The sequence below is a fragment of the Podarcis gaigeae genome (assembly GCF_964106915.1).
Source record: "Podarcis gaigeae genome assembly, chromosome: 10".
In the NCBI taxonomy this organism is placed as follows: Eukaryota; Metazoa; Chordata; class Lepidosauria; order Squamata; family Lacertidae; genus Podarcis; species Podarcis gaigeae.
In genome coordinates this window covers 13,798,057-13,819,002 of record NC_139686.1, presented here as the reverse complement: position 1 = coordinate 13,819,002, position 20,946 = coordinate 13,798,057, and the positions used below count along the sequence as shown (strand labels likewise).

At 46.7% G+C, this 20,946-nt stretch overlaps 1 protein-coding gene and 1 long non-coding RNA gene across 7 annotated transcripts in view; both read right to left on the bottom strand.

The window, feature by feature from the left end:
* LOC310826334 overlaps positions 1 to 20,946 on the bottom strand; it is a 343,986-nt gene that overhangs the window by 310,026 nt on the left and 13,014 nt on the right. The window lies entirely within an intron of this gene.
* Positions 902 to 20,946, bottom strand: part of LOC310825982 (solute carrier organic anion transporter family member 1C1-like) — a 33,602-nt gene continuing 13,557 nt past the window's right edge. For 3 of the 6 annotated variants that reach the window (XM_083700290.1, XM_083700291.1, XM_083700292.1), the window contains exons 6-15: positions 18,612 to 18,758; positions 17,115 to 17,213; positions 15,324 to 15,569; positions 13,803 to 13,967; positions 13,491 to 13,686; positions 12,474 to 12,639; positions 10,058 to 10,233; positions 7,689 to 7,753; positions 6,515 to 6,632; positions 902 to 4,362 (exon numbers count right to left, since the gene is read on the bottom strand). In XM_083700290.1, coding sequence (XP_083556416.1) covers positions 4,143 to 4,362; positions 6,515 to 6,632; positions 7,689 to 7,753; positions 10,058 to 10,233; positions 12,474 to 12,639; positions 13,491 to 13,686; positions 13,803 to 13,967; positions 15,324 to 15,569; positions 17,115 to 17,213; positions 18,612 to 18,758 — 1,598 coding nt within the window. In that variant the 3' untranslated portion in view covers positions 902 to 4,142. The remainder of the gene's footprint in view (positions 4,363 to 6,514; positions 6,633 to 7,688; positions 7,754 to 10,057; positions 10,234 to 12,473; positions 12,640 to 13,490; positions 13,687 to 13,802; positions 13,968 to 15,323; positions 15,570 to 17,114; positions 17,214 to 18,611; positions 18,759 to 20,946) is intronic. The other 3 variants (XR_014555589.1, XR_014555590.1, XR_014555588.1) reach the window with 2 other exon arrangements.

Below are 20,946 nucleotides of genomic sequence, written 5' to 3'. Positions count from 1 at the left end.
CATATTTCTGGCCAGCCACATCTCCCACCTTCCTTTATCTAGTCTAGTTTTATGGCTTTCTAGACTTCTCCTACAGTGCAAAATCACTGGATTTCAATAGCTTTTCAGCTAAGATTAAGTGTAAAAATCACAGTATTTTTTTTCCTAACCGTTCCCCATCAATTAAAAAAATGCATTAGGAAATTATCAAAGGGAAGAGAAAATTTCAGTGTGAGTCTCATGGGTGGCATGCAAGCTTTTTGTTTTGCCTTGCTGCCTTTTTCAGTGGCTGGGAGGTGTTTGTGGGTGTCCTTTCATTCTACAAAGCCTCTTTCTTGTGCTCTGCACTATGCAGCCTTCCTAGGTGCCCATGCTTTGATGAAAGCCCTGGAAAGAATGTCATGATGAGGTAATTCCTCCCATGGGGGTATTTCAACTCAGGAAGCTTGAGCATTTGGGGAGGCCTCAGTGCACCGGACAGAAAGTTCAGTAGAAAGAAACACGCACACTCACATTTGGCCACCACACAATGGGAATCCAAATTCAAAACACTGCAAGGACTGAAATTCTGAAAAGATTGCACCTTTGATGGAAAAGGGCCAAAAGCCTCTTTGACACGGGAAGACGACTTCAACATTTGGACCTTCAAATGAGAAATCAGAGTTCAGCAATGAGGAGGTGGCGCTTACACCCCTTCCTGAGGCGACTCAGGCAGCATAGAGAGTAGGATTTCTGCCTTCTGCTAAAAACCTCCCATGTTTTGGTTCTCTGGTGAAGCAACCCAGAAACATCCTAATGATAGGCTTTCTTGGTTTTCTTTACATCCGCTTTCAGCTTACTCTGTTCTTGGTGCAAAGGCATGCTCAAGATGCATTCTTCGCTGGCATAAACTGGAACAAACCCATGCAAACAACATTCCCCATATTGTCCAAAAGGGTTTTATTCATGCACGTATTTTGCTCTTTTAATAAAGTGCATCTGCTTAGCAGGAGCAAGACAAAGGAGGTTTCACAGAAGGGGAAGAGTGCTCTTGTGCTTGCGAGATTCCCACAAGCATCTGTTTGGCCACTGAGAGAACAGGATGCTGGACTTGATGGGACATCGGCCGGATCCTGCAAACTCTTCTTGTATTCTTATGCCAGTGGATGCAATCCCACTCCCCACTCCTGTTTACTGAACACATAACAGCTCGATTTTTATGATGTGATGTGGGGACAGCAAAATGCCGAATGTGAAGAAGTCAGAACATGGAAAAGTACTGATACCCATTGTGGTGGAAATTCCAGTTGAGGGCTGCCATTTTGGGCAACATCCCTATGTCTGATGCATAGCCAGGTGCTTAGCTTTGATTCTGGGTGGGATGAGTCAAGGGAAGCCTGCTCATTACTCTAGCAACCTCTTGTCTCTCCTTGATGGAGGGGACAAAGCCCAGGTCATGTGTTTTGCATACGCAAGGTCCCAGGCTGAACTCCTGTTCCCTTTAGCTCTAAGGATCTCACTCAGGTGGTCTTTGTCACCCCTGCTATCTGTGCTAGAAGAACCATTGGTGTGACTCCATATAAGGCAGTTCTGCATAGCCTTGGAAAAGGACGCAGTCATGCCCCAGAAGTCTTCTATTTCACAGAATCATAGAATTGTAGAGCTGGAAGGGACCACGAGAGTCATCTAGTCCGAACTCCTGCAACACAGGACTCGAACACATGACCCTGAGATTAAAAAGTCTCGTGTTCTACCAACTGAGCTATCCCAGGGAGGTCTTCTATTTGAAGGATGGAAGCTCATTTTAGTAGAGATGATTTGGGCTAACTAGGTAGTAGCTTGTGTGTGTGTGTCCAACAACATTTGGAGGTCCACAGATTTTCCAACTCTGCCAAAATATTATATAAAAAACACCGGACCCAGGTCTAGCATCTCAGCAGTTTCTGTCTCCAACAACTGTTAATCATGCGTATGGAAATCCATTCCCCATGCTTGTCATATAATTCAGTGATCAGACGCAATTTTGTCCAGCATCTCTCTCTGACGCTAGGGTAACTAGGCCAGTGGCTGTCAACTGTGACACGGTTGCATCAGAACAGAACAGCCATTGGTATTATAAACAGAAAAAGGCTAGGTAGAGAGATCAGCGATTGAGGAAGTGAATATGCACGCAGAGAAGCTGCAGGATCAAAAGGAGGTGGAGACCTGGACTCGAAGGTATCCACACAGTAACCCGTTTTCAAAATATGTTGGCTCTGTGTGGACACGGCACCATAGGCGCTAACTCCAGGAGACATGGGTGCTTCAGAAGTCACATGAATATAGTTGTGGGGGCCAGGCACCCACAAAGTCAGTGAGAAAAGCTGCCAGCGGCAGCAGTGCTGTCTCCAAGAGAGAAGCAGTTCAGCTGTGCCCTCCGCAGCCAGTGAGGGAGGCACCTTTTTACCGGGAGGAGCAGAGGCTCAGACATGGAGGCAGAGGCATGTGCAAGTGTGTGCATGTCCACATTACGGTGGTGGGCACCTACAACCCTGAGGGCGAGTTAGCACTCCTGCAATGCACCATGAAACCTCCACAGAGAGGATCAACACTGAATCAGCTCGAACACCTTTGTGGCTGGCATGATCTAGCTGGGTGTGGAATTGACCAGGTGGGTCCAATGTAGTAATCTGTCTTGCAGGACAGAATGGCGCCTACCCCCTTGAAGGAGGCAATGATATTTTAAAAGAAAAACATATTGGAACCGGGAGTTTGTAACACCAACCCCCACCCCACCCCAAACCAAATAATTACGTGAGAGATAATACTTGAAACCCATTTCTACGCATTTACCATGTGAGTAAAATCCACTCTCCGTTAAAAGCTACAGACGTTCTCTTTTGTGGCTTCAAGGGGGTGTTCCTGTCATTATCTGGCTTACTGTTTTCCGAAAGGGAAGAGGGCTTACTGCCCCCCACCCCCGGCCCCATAACAAGAAGTAAAAAGCCTCTATCTGTACAATAGACCTTCTTGTTTTTGGAAGCTGGTCTATTTGGAGAGCTTTTAGCACATGGCGGTAATTTGTCAGGAAATGGAGGTGTTTCTTGACAGAAGCAGCTGCTGTGGGTCACTATAATACGGCTTATGAGGCCCTATTTCCCATCACTGTAATGAGGCTGAATGATGACTGCTGATCTCTGGAGAATGCTTTGAATATGGCAGGAAATTGCTTCCCTTCCAAAAAGCGAAAAGGAAAGAAAAAGCATCAAACTGGATAGTCAAGCCAAGAGACCGATTTGCACAGATAATCCATGCTATAAACGGCAACAGATAGCACAAGGAGTTTTCGCCCCAGTGGCAAAGTTAAAAAGAAGAACCCCAGGCACGCGGAGGTTGCTCAGAGATAACAGGGAACCGGTTTGTGGACTTTCAATGAGCGGTTGTGAGGAGGGAGGAAAATGCCCCCCAAATACAGGGTCACGCAATCCTACCCACCAGCTCTTTAGCTTAACAAGATAAATATAGCTTTCCCTCTAGGTTTGATTTTTTTGAGGGGGCGTTACACTCCAACCCTGTTGAGGACTGTAGAAGGAAGGGCGGTATCTCAGTGGCGGGGCATGAGGAATGTTCTACATTCAATTTCCGGCACCTCCACATAGGGCTGGGAACATCGCCTGCCTTGAAACCCTGGAGAGCTGCTGCCAGTCCGCGCAGACAGTACTGGGCTAGATGGATCAGTGGTCCCACATGGTACAAGCGAGCTCCCTTTGTTCCTAAGCAAATGTTTTATATTAGTCTCTCTTCCGTATTTTAAAACTCGCAGCCTCCTTTCCAGCTTCCATAGTGCTCTGCTTCATGAGGAACTTCACATGTAAACAGGTGCCACATTTAAAGTTTCCTGACGTTACAAAACACAAACAAGCAGCTGCATCGCAGTCTTGGGTGAATCACTGGCAAGAGCACCAACCATTCTGTTCTCTCTTGCCCCTCTTCTAGGTGATTGGTGCTCTTGCCACAATGATCTGCTACAAATAACTGATGCCTTTGCCTGCGGCGATTAGTGCAATCTGAGCAGGGCTGTATGTATCGAGCTCTGATCGCAGGATAGGGCTTTGGCCTGGGTGAGGAACGGCTCATGCTATGGATTGCTCCTGAATGCCCAAACTGCAGCCGCTCGTGCAACGATCCAAACCAGCTTTCCTTTCTCACAAGCGGGTGTCGCCGTTGACGGACGCCTCTACGCAATAGGTCTCTCCTTTGTTTAGTTCAGGCGCTGGCAACTTGGCGGCAGACAGCTCACAGTTTTGGGTTGCCGTTGCCTCTTCCCCGCCTCGTCTGAATCGCTTCGCAATCAAAACGCAGAGGACGATGTACAGGAGGCAGGTTGCACCTCTTATCGAGAGAAGGAATCCCACATAGACGTTCCTAGGAGTTGGGTAGACAGAACAGCTCAGTGCAACAGAACTTAAAGAAGAACAAAAGATGTCATTTAGCCAGGCTAGGGCCATTCCACTCCTCCAATGGAGATCACTTGGGGGACACCCCAATTTGACGTAGCTCTTGGGTGTTCCCTGCTGGTTGGCTTCACCCTTAGAGACACCAGAGTGCTATTTGCATGGCTTATCCCAATGCCTATGACCAAAACCTACACATCTGCAACCAGTAAAGTTGTGGCCTTATTTGATCCCATAAAACCAACATCCTGTGTACTGTCTAGTTCAGTGGTTTTCAACCAATGTGCCATGGCACCCTGGGGTGCCTTGTATGATGGTCGGAGCTGCCGTGGGCAACGCTGGTCTCTATCCCTCTTTCCTTCCCTCCCTCCTGTGATACCCTCTTATGTCTCTGCCCCCCAAAGGCTTGCTTGGCTGTTTGTTGCAGCAGCCCTGGCTACAAGCTCGCCAGGCAAATGGTGCCTCTGGGGCTGGCCAGGGGGTGCTTCCCAGGCCCCTGTGGGGCAATGTGAGGAGGCACCTCTCTTTGGGGTGGGGGGGAGGTCAGAGACCAGGGGTGGCAGCAGCGGCTGCCTGGAGGACTCCCAAGGAGAAGGGAGAGGAGAAGGGGCTGAGGGAACACTCTAGGGCATGGGTAAGCAAACTAAGGCCTGGGGGCTGGATCCAGCCCAATCACCTTCTAAATCCGGCCCGCAGACAGTCTGGGAATCAGCGTGTTTTTACATGAGTAGAATGTGTCCTTTTATTTAAGATGCATCTCTGGGTTATTTGTGGGGCATAGGAATTCGTTCATCCCCCCCCCCCAAAAAAAATATATATAGTCTGGCCCCCCACAAGGTCGGAGGGACTGTGGACCAGTCCCCTGCTGAAAACGTTTGCTGACCCCTTGCTCTATGTTTGAAAAGGGGTGAGGGGCTGCCGGCTCTGCAGACAAGGGGTGACATAACTGGGCTCCTGAGCCCTACAGGGGTGCTGCAGAAAGAATGTAATTGGTCAAGGGAGCCATAGACTCAAAAAGGTTGAAAACGTCTGGTGTAGTTATTTAACTCCCAGAGAACCGGGTGGTTACAGGGCCTTGACCCACAAACAGTGCAACAAAACTTAAGGAAGAACAAAACAAGCCATTTAGCACTTTGGGGGGAGGGGTGACATACTGAAGGATTCAAAGCAGTTCATGGTTAATCTACCCGGGAGAAAGTTGGGCAGGGACGGTATCAAAGGAACTCATTCTGGAGTTGGTTAGAGTGTGGTGCTCATAATGCTCGTAACCCTTATGGGACAGCCATATATACCTGCATTGCAGGGGGGTTGGACTAGATGATCCTCAGAGTGCCTTCCAGCTCTACAATATGATTCTATAATGACCAGCTGGTTTCTTCTATATGCAATTAACCCAGCACCTGCCAATGTGAGGTAGTGGTTGCAGTGCTGGACCAGGACCAGGGAGAGCAGAGTTCAAATTCCCACCTAGCCATGAAGCTCATTGAGTCACCATTACCTACTGCTCACTCACAACCTCTCCTTCCTCACAAGGATAAAATGAGGATTTTTGTTCTCTGCATTGTGAAGTTGTATGAAAGGCAGCATCTTAATATATTATCCCAATAAATAAATGAGAATAAAGTGTTTTGTTTTTTTGAACCTTCTTTCTTGGGACAGGCTGGGAGAAGCAAGCTATATGATTGAGACCGTTTAAGAGGTTTAGAAACAGGGAGGGAAACTAACTTCAACTGCCTTGCATATTAGTAAGATGAACCAACCCTCACGTCTTAAACAAATGCCGTAGGAGTTTCCTCTCCCCCTGAGAAAGGAGCCAGTGTGGTGTAGTGGTTAAGAGCGATAGACTCGTAATCTGGTGAACCGGGTTCGCTTCCCCGCTCCTCCACATGCAGCTTCTGGGTGACCTTGGGCCAGTCACACTTCTTTGAAGTCTCTCAGCCCCACTCACCTCACAGAGTGTCTGTTGTGGGGGAGGAAGGGAAAGGAGAATGTTCGCCGCTTTGAGACTCCTTCGGGTAGTGATAAAGCGGGATATCAAATCCAAACTCTTCCTCTCGGTTTTCTCACGCTGAGAATGCTTGCACGAAAACAGAGTGGGAATCTCAGCTCCCGTTGAGGCTCACCTGAACATCTCTGTGCTGTACGCTCTGCAAGACCCCGATTCGCCACAGCTTTTCACACCCCATTTCAAGCAGGTTGTATCGATCAGAGCTCCAAAATAAAGAGGCGCGGGAAGTCCGCCTGAAAAGAAGGACCACCAGCAGTGACGTGAGCCTGGCTCGATCTTGGCAACGTGGGTTTTTTTCAGCGAGTGTCAGAAAACGGCCGGGGCTTCATGGTAGACCTTCACATGCAGAAAGTCTTGAGACTTATTGTATTTTTCGCTCTATAAGACACACTTTTTTCCTCCTAAAAAGTAAGGGGAAACGTGTGTGCGTCTTATGGAGCGAATGCAGGCTGCGCAGCTATCGCTGAAGCCAGCACAGCAAGAGGGAGAGCTGCGCAGCACCTCTTGTTGTGATGCCTTCACAGCAATGCACCATGAGGGACGGAATGGAGCCCTTACAGAGCCCCTTCCATCCCTCATCCTGCTTCGCTGGGAAGCCAGCAGACCAAGAGGCGCTGTGTAGCTCTCCCTCTTGCTGTGCTGGCTTCAGCAGAGCAGCGCAGTCCCTCTTCAGCAAAGCGGGAGGAGGAAAATAAGGGGCTCCGTAAGGGTCCTCCGTCCTCCTCCCTCTTCAACAACATTTGATTTTTGTTTTTTGTTTTCCTCCTCTTAAAAACTAGGTGTGTCTTATGGTCGGGTGCATCTTATAGAGCAAAAAATACGGTAATTCCCGACTTTTCCAGTTTTTTTAAAACAACAACAACAAGGGAGATAGAGTACAACAGAGGCTGACCCGGAAGAGAAGGAATCTTTGATATCAGTGTGATATATATGGAAAAACTCCATCCCCACTGCTCTACAGACTTTGTGTCGTCTTTGCCCTTAACTTTAGAACACACTACCTGGAAGCCTGTTTAAAGCAGTGGTTGCCATCGTGGTCACCACCCATGGGTGCCTTTGTGCCTTCAGAGGCCTTGCCTGGGACCCACAGCATTCCCTCCCCAACCCCCAACCCCCTGGAATTGGCCTTCCAAAAAGCAGGATGTCAGAACCCTGCCTGAAGCCCTGGAGAGCAGCTGCCAGTCAGTGTAGACAATACTGAGGTATATTGGCCAACGTAGAAGGCAGCTCCCTTTGTTCCTTCCTCTGTTTCTGATTTTCAAACAAAAGGAAAAAGAAGAAACATTTACCGAGTGTCCTTCCACAGAAAGCTTCGAAGCCGACAGCAAGGGATTTTAATTCTGGAGAAACCGATCTGAAAAAAACCAGGATGCAGAAGTTCAAAAAATTCCCTTCGACATTAATCAGATACACTTTGCTACAATGGCTGCAGTCCAGAAACACTGAAATAAACGGAATGCCGTGGCTCAAAAGGATATGGGGCTGTGCAAGCTGCAGAGCGTTAATTAACTGGAACTGCAAATTTTCAAGGGCAAAACTTACACCTCTCTTGCTAAAAACCAATCAATCCACTGGAATTAAAGAGGCCCAAATGTAGATTGATCCAAATGTGCAGAATTTGAAAATCCACACAATAATGCTGTTGTTGTTTTGTTCCATGTATTTATTTAGCAAGATTTATACAATGCTTAATTTATAAAAAAAAAAAACAACTCTAAGTGCTTTACACAAAATGGTAATAATAATATTATTATAAAATATAAAATTATTTTTATTATTTTATTTTATTATAAAATAAAACACTTTAAAAAAAAACAGTCTGCGTAATGAAATTATCAAAATATAGATAAAATCTACAGCTTTGAGAAGAAAGGTGTATGATGAAATTTCAAACAGATTCCTCCCAGGCTTGGAACATACATTACGTGGCACTTGTAAAAGTGTTAATTCCACAAATCAAAGTGCTTTAAGAGGCATGTGTGGGATAAGTCAATCCTTCCAGCACATTCGTTCCAAGCTCTTGATGTCTTTATACATTAGCAGTAACATCTTGATTTTGTCCCAGTAACAAAGCAGCAGCCACTCTAGAATTTTGCTCAGTAGCAAATTGCCCAACTCATGAGAGGAGAAGACTCCCTGGAAAAGACCATGATGTTGGGAAAGATGGAGGGCACAAGGAGAAGGGGACGACAGAGGATGAGATGATTGGACAGTGTTCTCGAAGCTACTAACATGAGTTTGACCAAACTGTGGGAGGCAGTGGAAGACAGGAGTGCCTGGCGTGCTCTGGTCCAGGGGGTCACAAAGAGTCGGACATGACCAAACGACTAAACAGCAACAAAGCAAATTGGCAGACACTGCAAATCTTTGGGAGCAGAGATGAAATATGTTCCCACTGCAGCCTTCCACACTAACTACACTTTCCAGACCAAGTGTAATGGAACAAAGAGCAATTTAGCCATTGCCTTGTGCCAGAGCCTTGAAGAACATAACTAAAAATGACCAAAACACCCAATATTACTTCAATAGAAGTAAACGTAAAAAACAGAACACAGCAAACCGGCAGCTTAAAACAGCGAAAACAGCAATAGGAAGCCCCACCATAGGCCTAAGCACCATGGTGACAGCCAACATTAGTGGAACCAGACTGAAGAATACCACCACCAGCAGTAGCAAATAAAAAACGTTAAAATCATTCCAAGGCTTGAAGCAAAAGGCTCTGCCCAGTGCCCAGGAAAGATGTCAACGTGAACACCTGGTGGGACTCTTTGCTGGGAGCCACCACTGAAAAGGCCCTGTCTCATGTCGCAAGCCTCCTGGCTTGCCTCTTAACTATTGGTGCGATTTCCAAGCATGTCTGAGCCGGGGCAGCTGGGGAGAGGCAGGCAGACAGACAGGTAGGAGAAGTATGCAGTGGGGGCAGGAGGCAGGCAAGCAGGCAAAAACTTATTGTGAGCACATAGGTAGCAAAAGGTGAGCGAGTGGCCAGTTGGGAAGGGGAGGCCTGCACTCGGTTGTGCATGGCAGAAGAAGATGCGCTCCACAGCAATTCAATCCTATGCTCTAAAAGAGCACCTTTGAATATGAACCTTGGGGCCCTGGTAGTTTTGTAGAAGATTTTTGGAATCCTGATTGTAAATGCCTTTAGGAAAAAGAGAGCCAATGTGGTGTAGTGGTTAAGAGCAGTAGTCTCGTAATCTGGTGAACCGGGTTCGCGTCTCCGCTCCTCCACATGCAGCTGCTGGGTGACCTTGGGCCAGTCACATTTCTCTGAAGTCTCTCAGCCCCAATCACCTCACAGAGTGTTTGTTGTGGGGGAGGAAGGAAAAGGAGAATGTTAGCCACTTTGAGACTCCTTCGGGTAGTGATAAAGCAGGATATCAAATCCAAACTTTTCTTCTAGCAAAACGGCTTTATTTTGTCCTAGATTTCAGCTGCAAGCATTCAGATTTTCAGTGATGCACCCACCGCCAATGTTGGCTACAATTATTATTATTATTATTTTCAAGCAGAAATTGGCACCTTTTTTTGCAATCCAGGGGCATTCTGCAAAAGCAACCGCTGAAATACAGGAGATTTGATGAACTATGCTGCGGAGCTGACCTGCCCCAAAACTTGATGGAGACAAACAGGGGGATTTTTTAAAAAATGTGCTCACCTGAACATAATCATGTACGTCGGAGTTCCTCCCAAGGAAAAACCAAACGCAAATAAGAACGTCAAGGCTAAGAAATAAGGGAAGCTTTTAGTACAACTATCCCTTGGGCATTGACCCAAAACTGCCGATAGATTTCCAGGACCCGAAACTCCCACACAACTGCAATTGTGAAATACCTGCGAGAGAGAAGAGGGTGTGCGTCATTATCAGGGTGTCTTGCATTTTTGTCTTGCATTGGTACAAGATATCCTGAACCCTCTGCAATCTATCTAGTTGAAATGAAATACTTTATTGTCACTTGTACAACTTGTATACAACGAGATTACACAAGCACCCGCTCAAGCACAAGCTCTCTTAGTCTTAATTCCCCTCGTTTACTGGCACACACACACACCAAACACAAAAGTCAGTTGCCCTGTTGTTATCTTTTCATTCAGCAGCCTAACAGCCCACGGATAGAAGCTGTTCTTTGCCCTGTTGGTGTGACTAATGATGCTTCTATATCTTCTGCCCGAGGGCAGGAGATCAAGAAAGTGCTGGCCAGGGTGTGAATCATCCCTTAGAATTTTCCTCACGCTCCTGAGGCAACTTTCTTCTGCAATGTCATCCAGTGGATTCACGGGACAGTCCATAATATCTTGTGCTGTATTCACCACCCTCTGTAGGCACTTCCTATCAATTGATGTCAAACCAGCGTACCACACCGTGATGCAGTATGAAAGGACACTTTCTATTGTGGTAGAAGGAGATCATCAAATGTTGACTGACATCGTTCTTCCGCAATACTCTGAGGAGATGGAGTCTCTGCTGGGCTTTCTTAGCCACCTGGGTTGTATTGATTTTCCAAGTAAGGTCTTCACTGAGATAAACTCCTAGGAATTTAAAGGAAGAGACTCTCTCCACACAGCCCTCCCCGATGTACAGTGAGGCTAGTTCTCCTCTTTTCCTCCAAAAGTCCAACACCATCTCCTTTGTGTTGCTGATATTAAGGTGCAAGTTAATATTTGACATATTCCAGAGCCAAAATAGAGAGAACTATACAGCATATCTGCCAACTGTCCTGTTTAAATCACAGAAGCCAATCCCAGCTTCTGTTTGCATCCCAAGATATCCCCTTTTTTTGGTCTGGTATTCTGGCACAAGTCCTCATGCCGGACCGCCGGACCAAGTGACCCTCACTATGGTGCAAGTCAGCAGGGCTGCCAGAGGGTAGGATCCAATACAAGGGATTCAAAATTCAAGAAAGGAGCTTCCGACCAAACTTTAGGAAGACCCTCCTGACAGCAAGAGCTGTCTAGCAGTCAAATGTACTGCACCTCAGAAAGAGTGAACACTCTTTCATTGGAAGGTTTTAAGCTGAGGTTGGATGGCCATCTGTCAGGGAGTCTCTAGCTGTGAGTGTCTGGAGGCAGATGGATGGCGGCTAGCAGATTGAGGTTGAATCCTGACAAGACTGAAGTACTGTTTTGGGGGGACAGGAGGCGGGCAGGTGTGGATGACTCCCTGATCCTGAATGGGGTAACTGTGCCCCTGAAGGACCAGGTGCGCAGCCTGGGAGTCATTCTGGACTCACAGCTGTCCATGGAGGCGCAGGTCAATTATGTGTCAAGGCCAGCTGTCTACCAACTCCATCTGGTACACAGACTGAGACCCTACCTGCCCATGGACTGTCTTGCCAGAGTGGTGCATGCTCTAGTTATCTCCCGCTTGGACTACTGCAATGCGCTCTATGCGGGGCTACCTTTGAAGGTAACCTGGAAACTACAACTAATCCAGAATGCGGCAGCGAGACTGGGGGCAGCCACCAAGACCACATTACATCGGTCTTGAAAGACCTACATCGGCTCCAAGTACGTTTCCGAGCACAATTCAAAGTGTTGGTGTTGACCTTTAAAACCCTAAATGGTCTCGGCCCAGTGTACCTGAAGGAGCGTCTCCACCCCCATCATTCTGCCCAGACACTGAGGTCCAGCTCCGAGGGCCTTCTGACGGTTCCCTCACTGCGAGAAGTGAAGTTACAGGGAACCAGGCAGAGGGCCTTCTTGGTAGTGGCACCCGCCCTGTGGAGCGCCCTCCCAGCAGATGTCAAAGAGAAAAACAACTACCAGACTTTTAGAAGACATCTGAAGGCAGCCCTTTTTAGGGAAGCTTTTAATGTTTAATAGGTTATTGTATTTTAATATTCTGTTCAAAGCCGCCCAGAGTGGCTGGGGAAACGCAGCCAGATGGGCAGGGTAGAAATAAAAAATTATTATTATTATTATTATTATTATTATTATTATTATTATTATTATTATTATTATGCATTGCAGGAGGTTGGGCCAAATGCCACTTGGGGTCCCTTCCAACTCTATACAATCCTACGAACACATGAACCTCTTAAGTAGCAAACCTACAAACAGGTATCTGCGCTTACCATATCTTTTCCACTTCCCACTGATGCTTTGCAGCCAGCTAAACACGCGCTCATGTAGGTGACCCCATTGCTTCCACAAACGGGATCCCAGTGGCTTGCATCACAGCTGCAGTCAGAGTTGCAGGCAGCTAACAATACTTCCTTAGAGAAGGATGGTTCTTTGATGCTAAAGGGAACAGAAGCAAAGCCTTCAGGGAAAAGGAAAACAAGGCCAACACACAGATATATACACAGTCAGTTGGGTGGGGTACAAGTAATAAATGGCTGTTGTTGTTATATCTGCATTTTGGCAAAGCATGTTTTCTCAAATATAACCCATTTTTGCATGTTAGTTTCACCAATTTATTTTATGCAACAAAATTCATATACCACCTGATAGCGATGAAACCTCGGCAGTTCTCAACCTGTGGGTCCCCAGATGTTTTTGGACTACAACTCCCATCATCCCTGAGCTCTGGCCTTGCTAGCTAGGGGTGATGGGAGTTGTAGTTCAACAACATCTGGGGACCCACAGGTTGCGAAAGGCTGCAAAGTGGTTGACCAAAAAGCAAAACATCAGTAAAAGATAGTTAGCGTGCATTCTTATGCACATTTTACCCTCCTATATGCTCTGAGCCCGGTTTTGGCTGGGGAGGACAGGATATTATTATTATTATTATTATTATTATTATTATTATTATTAATAATACTGAAATGCATTGTAAAATTCAGAGTGGCACTATGATGGCTGCATGTTAGTTCTCGTGTATGTTTGGGTAAGTTCCAGGCAGGTAGATTCACCATTAAATGCGAACTCAGGAGACTGTAGATGAGTAGATGATCAACAAGTAGACAGCAGAGGAGCAGGCATGAAGAGACATCCCCAGCAGACTCAGTTAGATCATTATTCTTTATTAAATTTGTATATCACCCACCATCTGAAGATCACAGGGCAGTTCACAACATAAAATGCACCAACGGTCAGTATAATATGGAATCTCCCGCCCCACAGTCCCAAAAATGAATATGGCAACTTACCCAGAGTAGTTGATGTTCAAGCCAGCCACCTGAAGGTCATTGCAGTTGAATGCAAAGTAAAGCAGATTAAGTAGAAAGGTAATCAGAAAAGTGACACAGGCAAACTTCGCCATAGTTGTCACTTGCATCTTGAACTTCTTGATGATAAAACCTCCGAGGAACAGTCCCACAATTGTAGCAGGTAAAAGCAACACACCTAGAAAAAGAAAAGGGAACATTGACATAGGTTGCATGTGCTTACACACACACACACACACACACACTTACCCCAACAAGCCAGAAACGCAACAACAAAGAGAGGAGTTTACGTACCGATATAAAAGATGGCGTTTGAAACAGGTATGTTAAATTGCTGTTCCATAAACTTTGGCTCATATGTTATCATGCCAACGACAGAATTGTACAGAAGGACAATGAGGAGTAAATAGACCAGGAAGATAGTGTTTCCAAGTAGCTTCTTCAAAGTGGGGAAGAAATCTGGAAAGGAAATATAATATATCCATATCTAAAATGAACATCAGCAAGTGTATTTGCAGAGGAAAGGCTTATGATCATCTCTATTGTCACCCACGGGATCAAAAGCCATTCCTGATTCTGTCTACTGCTGAGCCTAATTTACATTGCCTAGATTTGTGTGTGTGTGTGTTCAGATTTGTAACTTCAGATCTACAGCGGTACCTCAGGTTAAGAACTTAATTCATTATGGAGGTCCATTCTTAACCTGAAACTGTTCTTAACTTGAGGTACCACTTTAGCTAATGGGGCCTCCTATTGCTGCCGCGCAATTTCTGTTCTCATCGTGAAGCAAAGTTATTAACCCGAGTTACTATTTCTGGGTTAGCGGAGTCTGTAACCTGAAGCATCTGTAACCTGAAGCGTCTGTAACCCAAGGTACCACTGTAGTTGCGAATTGTACAGATGGGAGAGAGGAATGCAGTGTGTAAAATGGTTCCCATTCAGCAAATTGTTAGTTAACTCTTCTTAATGAGTTTTATGTGAAAAATGTTAAGGATATGATCTAGGTCTGTGGTCAAAATCTGAGAAGACCTCCTTGGAGGATGGACCCCATGGCAGATACCAGCATGTACCGGGAACCAGGGCAACTTGAGAGGAATCCTGGGACGACAATTCATGAAGGTACCCCACTCAAGAAACCAGCGGAACTGGGTGACTGTATGTACCCTGACTCAAGTTACTGCTCCTGCATCTGCTTTACATGCAGATGGTCCCAGGTTCAATCCAGATAGGGCAGGAAGAAAACCATGGAGGGTCACCCCCAATCTGTGTAGACAGTACTAGGTGGATCAGTGCTCTGACTCAGTAGAAGGCAGATTCCTGTGTTCCTTCCTGACATGCTTACATGGACATCTGCTTACAAAAAGAGACCATGGAGACCAATTATCTGAATCACCACACATTTTTCACCACAGATCACGTCTGTTTTCAAAATAGTAGGGGTGAGTGCCAGCTGTTAATAAAAGGGATCGTAACCTTCCAATAATATTGGGGTGTATGTTTATGCTTTAAATTGCAATCACCCCAGAATAAGGACACTGTGTTTCTGGTCTACAAATCCCATCATCCCTGAGCACTGTCCATGCTGTGGGAGTTGATGGGAGCTGGAGTCCAAAAACATCTGGAGAGTCAAGTTTCCCTAGTCCTGCTCTATTTTGTTTAAGGAGGTGACCACATTGCAAAAGTGGGCCACCCACCGAGCCGATTGCTCTTAGGAAGCTCAACATTAACTAGAGAAGGAGAGCCAGAGGAGGAGGAGGAGGAGGAGGAGGAGGAGGAGGAGGAGGAGGAGGAGGAGGAGGAGATTCAGCAGTCAACCTTTTGTTGCTTTGGAGATCTTCAGCCGTGGTGGTTTTGGAGATTCCATTTTACCACAGCTATCCTTGGAGTTTCCGTAAACATCGCCCGACTTCTTAATTATCCTTTCTTCTCCTTGTTTTGGCAAAGAGTAAGGCAGGAACCAGAAAGGGAAGGAGGCCACAATGCTGATGGCTCCACATAACAGTATTCCAAGCCACCAGGCACCAACCCAGCGCACATCCTTAGAATTTATTGTCAATGTATCTGGGAGAAAAGGACAGAGATTGAACTTTTAGCCTCTTTAAATGGAAAAAAAAATATGATCTACATCTTTTGCTCTACTTTGCTTATTCATCACTGCAGTTCTCAGTTGGCTCCCAGTTTGACCTTTCACCTCTCCACTGTATGGTCCAGCTAAAAAAAAGTTAGATGTGGACCTAAAAGATCTAAACTGCAATCACAGCTCAGTCATGAAAACCATGGGTGATTTTTCAGGCATATTGTAAGAACTTCAGAAAAATCCTGCTGGATCAGACCAAGGGCCTATTGAGTCCAGCACCCTGTTCCCACCCAATGTCTCTGGGTACGTAGGCACAAATACAATAGCACCCTTCCAGCTGTGATCCATACCAACTGATATTCAGAAATATTCTTTCAGTGCATCACTGGGAAATGGGATTGACCATTCAGCCACAATAGGAATTGTAGCTATGGGAGGGAAATGAAGGTCTCAGCACCGTTAACAAACTACAGCTCCCAGGATTCTTTAGGGGAAGCCATGGCTGTTTAAAGTGCTATAATATTGCTTCAAATGCATAGGGCAGATGGGGCCTGAGAGACAGGCTAAGTGGAGGGATAGCTGTCAACTTTTCCCTTTTCTTGCGAGGAATCCTATTTGGAATAAGGGAATTTCCCTTAAAAAAAGGGAAACGATGACAGCTATGAGAGGTAACACTGTAGGAAGTGAGGAATTTAGGAGATGGAGGGTGTTAGCGCCAGAGAAGGGTTAAGAGGATAATATCCAGCAACTGGAGAGATTGTAGGAGAATGCACTTAAAACCACAAATGGGAGTTTAGTTTAGTTTAACAGGGAGTCTGAGCAGGAAGCCTGAAATTTATTTGTGTGCAATAGTAAATATTCTAGGAAGTGTCTATGGATGATAATACACAGCTTTCATCTGATGGAAGAGAGCTGGTTGGATTCTGGGCTTGCCACACCACAGCAAAATGTGGAACTCCACCTTCCTGTCTCCCCACTAATGTAAGGACATCTACAAGACATCCTACACACCCCAGTGTTGTCCTGGAACTTCCACCCTTTAAATGCAGGGCTTTTCAATCTTGGCCATTGCAGATCTTCCAAGGATAGGAAAAGCCCACATTCCCAGAGAGGCCTGGGACAAAACTGGGATGGGGAAGAGCATCCTGTGATTACATCCCCCCACATTAATGGTGAGAGAAAAGAGGTGCAAATCCACATTTTGGTTCTGCAGGTGGAGAAACTCTCTGAGAACCTTAATTTTGTGAATTCCTAACAGGCCCTTTCTGCATCATGGAATGAAGTCACTGGAACCCAAAGCCTTGCCCACCTTCTTCAGTCTTCTGATGGCTGTGGTCCTTTGCTGAGACAATATTTTCCAGAGCTCAGGGCTCCAGAAGGACCTACTGGGGATTGTCTAGGGTCTGGCCTGACAATTGCTACCAAGCCACAGCAGAAGAGGACAATTGGCACTTAGCACACGCTGGACAGGAGAGTCAATGTTAACAGAGAAGAAACACTGGATACGATTATGGGTATTTGTTCCTTACCAGTATCTACCAGTCCAATGTCAACCCACAGATTAGCACAGTAGGATCCAAGCAGAAAGCCAGCTGAGGGTCCAAACATTCCCAACGCCCTCACTATTCCTGTAGAAGATCACATGGCAGCACAGTGACTTATTTACAGTGCATGCAAAAGATTATCTATGAAGAGAAGAGGCGATCTTTGGGCATGCTACTCTCTGCCAGGGTAGAAGGCTGGGCAAAAGTCTGGGTCATCTGCTGTCCGCATTGCAGAAGAACAGGGTGGGGAACCAGAGCGGCCTGCCAGGGCCCCTCTCTGCCCTACCAGAAAGCAATCCCAACCTGATCAAAGACCCAGAATGCAATCCTATATATGTCTCATCTGAAAGAAGCCCTAGAAGTTCAGTGGATCAATTCTTCCAGGTAAGTGAGAGTGGGAATGCAGCCACAAGTCTTTGGGAAAGGCTGTGTTGAGACCTTCAAAAGTGGAGTGAATCTCCATCCAATTACACAGGTGTTGTTGTGTTTTGGGAACGGGGAGTGTTTTTTTGCAACTGGGGTTCTGGGGAAAAAGAATGGTAAAGGTAAAGGGACCCCTGACCATTAGGTCCAGTCATTCCCGACTCTGGGGTTACAACGCTCATCTCGCTTTACTGGCCGAGGGAGCCAGCGTACAGCTTCCGGGTCATGTGGCCAGCATGACTAAGCCGCTTCTGGTGAACCAGAGCAGCGCACGGAAATGCCATTTACCTTCCCGCCGGAGCGGTACCTATTTATCTACTTGCACTTTGATGTGCTTTCGAACTGCTGGGTTGGCAGGAGCAGGGACTGAGCAACGGGAGCTCACCCCGTCACGGGGATTCGAACTGCCAACCTTCTGATCAGCAAGTCCTAGGCTCTGTGGTTTAACCCAAAGCGCCACCCGCGTCCCTAAAAAGAATGGTAGTCTCCACTAAAAACCATCATCTCACTCCAATCCCAGGTACCCCACCTTGGAGCAATGCTGTGCCATGACTCGGATCTAATCCGCACCATACATTACTCCTCCCTTGATTATTATTTTTAGGGAAGCAGTTTTTCAATGTGTTGGGAATGGCTGCTTCTTTGGGGGAAACCATGTGTCATTCTGGGATAGAAAGGATGGCAGCTAGCAATTGCAGGCCACTGTGAGACTCTCCACTGATACCCAATGATAGTTCCCCCAATTTTATTTTTCCAAAACCTGACAAAATGCTTTGATCAAAACCTGCAAATGAGGCAGGGAGGAGGCCCTTTCCTCTTCAGACAAATTTTGCTCACTTTTTTATCTGTTCAGTTTGCCTTGGTGGTTGATATGCATTCTTAAGCTGCCTTGTGACTGAGAAGGCACAAATATTTTAAACCAGCACATAAACAGCCTTAAGATATTTTAAAGCAGCCAATAAGGAGCCAAGAGCTGGTAGGACAATGCAGACCTTCGGAAGGCTGCTTTTCAACCCAGTTCTGATCTTTAATGGGATGGGATCGCCTCGCTTATTTTACCTATGTAAAAGGCTGAGTTTTGTTCCGTGGCAAAATCATCGATGTACGACAGCCCCAGGGGCATCACGGGAGCTTCACCGATTCCACGAAGAATATTCCCAGCAAGGACAAACAGCCACAGGTAGGAGCTCGTCGATTTTTCACAGCCTGCGGGCAAAGGATGGCACACAGCTTGGTGAACGAATCTGCTGTGCCCTATTCGTTTTCCCTTGCAGGGCTATTGGCAGCTTCGAAGGGTCAGGGGGGCAGAGATGCAAACTGTGGAGGTGGCACAGAGCAAAAGGTGGATAGATTCCACCACCAGTGCCACTGCCATGCCATTGCACCAATTAAAATAAACATTAGGGAGAACTTCCTGACAGTAAGAGCTGTTTGACAGTGGAATTTGCTGCCAAGGAGTGTGGTGGAGTCTCCTTCTTTGGAGGTCTTTAAGCAGAGGCTTGACAACCATATGTCAGGAGTGCTCTGATGGTGTTTCCTGCTTGGCAGGGGGTTGGACTCGATGGCCCTTGTGGTCTCTTCCAACTCTATGATTCTATGAAATCTAGAGCACTTGTCTCACAGAATTGTAGAGCTGGAAGGGACCCCATGGGGCAATGCAGGAATCTCAGCTAAAGCATCCATAGCAAATGGCCCCCCGACCTCTGCTTAAAAACATCCAAGCAAGGAGAGTCCATGGATCACAGCATCTGCTGTGGCTGCAGAGACTGATAACTCATAACTGCTGCCTCCCGTGTTGTTTTTGCTGCCTTAGCAGCACCAAAGTGACCTCCCCTGGGCGCAAGCCTGGGCAGTGTATATGGAGGTCCTGGGCTGCCCAGATGACAAGATGCCCCTCTCAGTATCACTGACGTGGTCCAAAGGAAAGCAGAGCAAGATGTTTGGCACCAGCTTGGCTGCAGGAGTTGCTGGAAGGAGATGTACAAGGTGCCATCCAACCAGCTTAGGGACTTTGGGTTTGCGTAGGGCAGGGGTTGGCAAGGCTTACTGGGCGTGGGCTGGATCACTCTTGTGGAGATTCTCCATGGGCCAGACCAGCACAGCGCAATGCCCAAAACCATGTCTGCACATATCCATGGCGCCGGAAATCACTTCTGCACATGCCCAGATGGTGAAAATTGCAGGGGCGATTTTTGGCATCTGGGCATGCACAGAATCGATTTCTGGTGCCGTGGACATATGCAGACGTTATTTTTGGTGTCTGGGCATGTGCAGAAGCAATTTCCAGAGCCGCGGAAGAGAGTCCCTGCGCCACGCCGCACCAGTTTAGCGCAGCGCATGGGGACTTGCCAAGCGAGTGGCTCGGTTTGGGGACAGCTCGTGGGCCAGTTAAATAGTCTCCATGGGCCACTTCTGGCCCATGGGCCTTAGGTTGCCGACCCCTGTGTAGGGTTAGCCCCTTAGCCTAACGGGAAATGACTGTCTTGGGTGTCAAATGTGGCCCTCCAAGTGACTCTCCCCAAGCCACATCCCATTGCTGTCTCCCTTGCACCATCCATGGGTGTTTTTGCCTGTGTGGAATGTGTCCTTGAACTTTGATCATGTGTCTTGCTTGCCTGGGTGGGATACAGATGTGTGTTGGTGTGCGTGTAGAAACTAGCCTACTGTACAGAGGTGCAATGAGAATTTGTTGTTCTGCCATCTTTTGCCTCACCCTCTCAATTGCATGCTTCTACTTAGTGGCCAGCAGCTGGGACAGCAGCAAGAACAACTACAAAAACAAAGTCAAAGAGACAAAGAAGAAGAAAAGTTGCTTGTACTATCACTATTCCATGAGCACTGAATGTGCTGAGTCTTCATTGAACCTTTTGCTTTTGTTTCCCCCTGCAGATCTGTTTCCCAACTTTTTTGGTGTGTTTTTTTTTATATTCCTGTAAACCTTGGAGTTCCCCATAAGTCTGCTTGTTCCCCAGTGACCTGGTTCTGGCTTAAATCCTGCCTGCTCTCAGCCATCTAAGTTTGCTGTTAGAAAAAGGGAGCTCGCAAAGTGCACTGTGGACACTCGACCAGCTGAGTTCTCAGTTAAAGAGAATGACGATGGGAAACAGATTTTTCAGCTACAGATGTTGAATGCCAGCCAAACCTGGACACTGAAAACTGAAAGCCTTGGTCCGGCAAGCAATATTGAAGAGGAGCAACTGTAATAGCAACTGTAGCAGCAGCGGAGGGCACAAAGCGATTGTAACTGCTGGTCTGGATGATACCCAGCAGTCCCTTCCAAAGCTGCAATCCTGTATCCTGTGCAGGTAGGATGTATAAGAGGAAAGCTGTAAACAGGTCTATCTAGTTCCTTTGCTAAGGGAATGGTCATACTGTAGCTGTCCAGTTACGTATC